General features: G+C 32.9%; 1 protein-coding gene across 1 annotated transcript; it reads left to right on the forward strand.

Annotated features, from left to right (window-relative positions):
• The first annotated feature begins 265 nt into the window (after positions 1-265).
• Positions 266-2,153, forward strand: LOC117102967. The gene is made up of 5 exons (XM_033243419.1): positions 266-350; positions 868-944; positions 1,202-1,267; positions 1,584-1,638; positions 1,909-2,153. The coding sequence occupies exons 1-5, from the start codon at positions 337-339 to the stop codon at positions 2,003-2,005; spliced, it is 309 nt and encodes a 102-aa protein (XP_033099310.1). The 5' UTR covers positions 266-336; the 3' UTR covers positions 2,006-2,153.
• The last annotated feature ends 131 nt before the right edge of the window (positions 2,154-2,284 follow it).

The following is a 2,284-nucleotide window of genomic DNA, read 5'->3' on the forward strand; positions in this document are numbered from 1 at the left end:
TGGACAAGCTACGGTTTCTTTATGTTTTGAAAGTGTACGTGATGCTAAAAAATTCATATTTCGCGCTTACTTACGCTAGCGAGTTTTAGATCTGCGACGACGGTATGACGTTATTGTAAAGCATATGCGCATGCGTAATTATATTTATAATGCTTGGGTACGTTTCGTCGAGTTCATTCGTAGAGGACGTGAAATCAGCCGGGAATCCGTCGTCACAGACATACACTTCTGACCAATCACAGTACGTCAATTGGGAGTCGATCATGTCAACACTAGATAGATTCGTTTTCAAGCTCGCGAGTTATCTTGCTGGCCTCTGTTGTTCACCAAGAAAATATGGCTAGAAAATTGTAAGTTTAAACGTTATATATGAATATGATTACTTTTGTTTCAATGATTGATAATGGTAATGGTATAGGTAGGCCTATCACTTTTATTTTTGTTTGCTTTCATAGAGTAAAAATAACGTAAGGCTTCGGTCATCCATATTTAAACTTCGCGAACGCCCACCCATAGGCCTAGGCCTAATTAATATAGTGTAGGCCTATATAAAGGCCTAGCCTAGGCCTAGTAGTATAGGCCTAAGCTAGGTCTATATTAGGCCTATGTAGGTCTAGGTTACTGTCTCTTATACACATCTAGATGTGTATAAGAGACAGCTGTACTACTACCATAAAGACATAAAGCCCTACAAGAATATATGGATTGAAGAAAAAATATAAAAATAAATTAGATACGAAAAATCAGATGCATCGGGCTATTTATTATTCCTATAATTAGGCATGGCCTAAGGCTACGCTAGGGCCTAAAAAATAAATGACATACTGTACCTAAGTTAGTAAATATTCATTGATTTTACTTTTTCAGATTATTAACGTTCAATAGTACTCTACCCACTACAACTGCAAGTTCCGGAATCAACTCTATCCAACAGCTTTTTGCATGTAAGTTAAGAAGGCCTATATTACTACTTTTTTGTTAAATTGGATTTTAGTAATGTGCTGTTTTATTTGAGTCTAGATATTTTATAGAGGCCTGAGGCCTAGGTATGTTCGTTTTTTGGGTGTGTGTTTTGGGTAGAGATTTCTTTTTCTTTCTCTTTTTTTTGTTAATACTGTAATACCATCATGCAATTTTACAACACACATTTCGAGTCTATCTTTTTTACCAGTTTTATACACGCTTACTGTATCTGTTTCAGATGGACAACAAACACCAGGAGCAATATCCATTGTTGTAGGTTTTCAAGATAAGCTGATTTGTACTGGTAAGTTTTCCAACCTTATTGATCTTGTCTTAGAGTACGGTCACCATGGCAGGCAAAACTACTTGTTTGTAATAAACCCAAATAGCTAATAGTAATAATAATAGTAAAAATTTATAATATCAATAATAAATAACAAAAATAATAAAGTAACCAAATATTAATAATGATGATAATAATAATAACAACAACAACACAATAACACTGTTAATAATAATAATAATATTAAATAATAATAAACAATAATAATATTAAATAATAATATAAAATAATAATATAAAATAATATTTCAATCAATGTATAATTTTATTAATTTCAGTAGCACCATTGACCACATCAGCAGATCAGGAATCAGCAACAAAAAAGATCAAAAGGTATTAGCGATATGTCAATGTAAATGAACAAATATTACCGTATATATTCCTACAATACCACTGCCAATATTTAACTCAAACCTATTAAAGTTTTTGTTACTTTGCACCATAAAAAACATCTTAATTATGATGACCTCAAATACTAAGCCCCTCAAATCAAATGTATGTAATGTCATGTTGATTAATATGGAACTTTATTCTTGAGTAAACTGTATCAACAATGCCATTTATAATAATTTTCAGTGAATTAAATTTTTTTTTCCTATTTAGATGGGATGAAGAAATAGACAATGATTTAGTAAAAGAGATGCTCAATTCAAATATTTTTAGCTACAAATATATTCGAAGAGCCAAGGTTTGCGATTAATCCATTCGGAGCGACAACAGACTGAAATTTATTACCATGAATTCTTTTATGTCCATTTTACATAATTCTTTGCGACTGTACAGGTCTACAAACGGGTCGAACGGTCCCATCCATGAACCCCCCCCCCAACAGTTGTTGAGCGGTGCACCCTTAGTTTGAATAACATTACAAAATTCTTGAAGCTTATCTGGAGCAAGTCATGGCTGTTGGAGAGTTTCCAAAAGATGGTTACAATTGTCGTAAATAATGATGTCCACGATTTTGCACGTTGCCAAAAAC

Source organism: Anneissia japonica, unplaced genomic scaffold, assembly GCF_011630105.1.
Source record: "Anneissia japonica isolate Jap-2015-1 unplaced genomic scaffold, ASM1163010v1 scaffold287721_len753485_cov172, whole genome shotgun sequence".
Lineage (NCBI taxonomy): Eukaryota > Metazoa > Echinodermata > Crinoidea > Comatulida > Comatulidae > Anneissia > Anneissia japonica.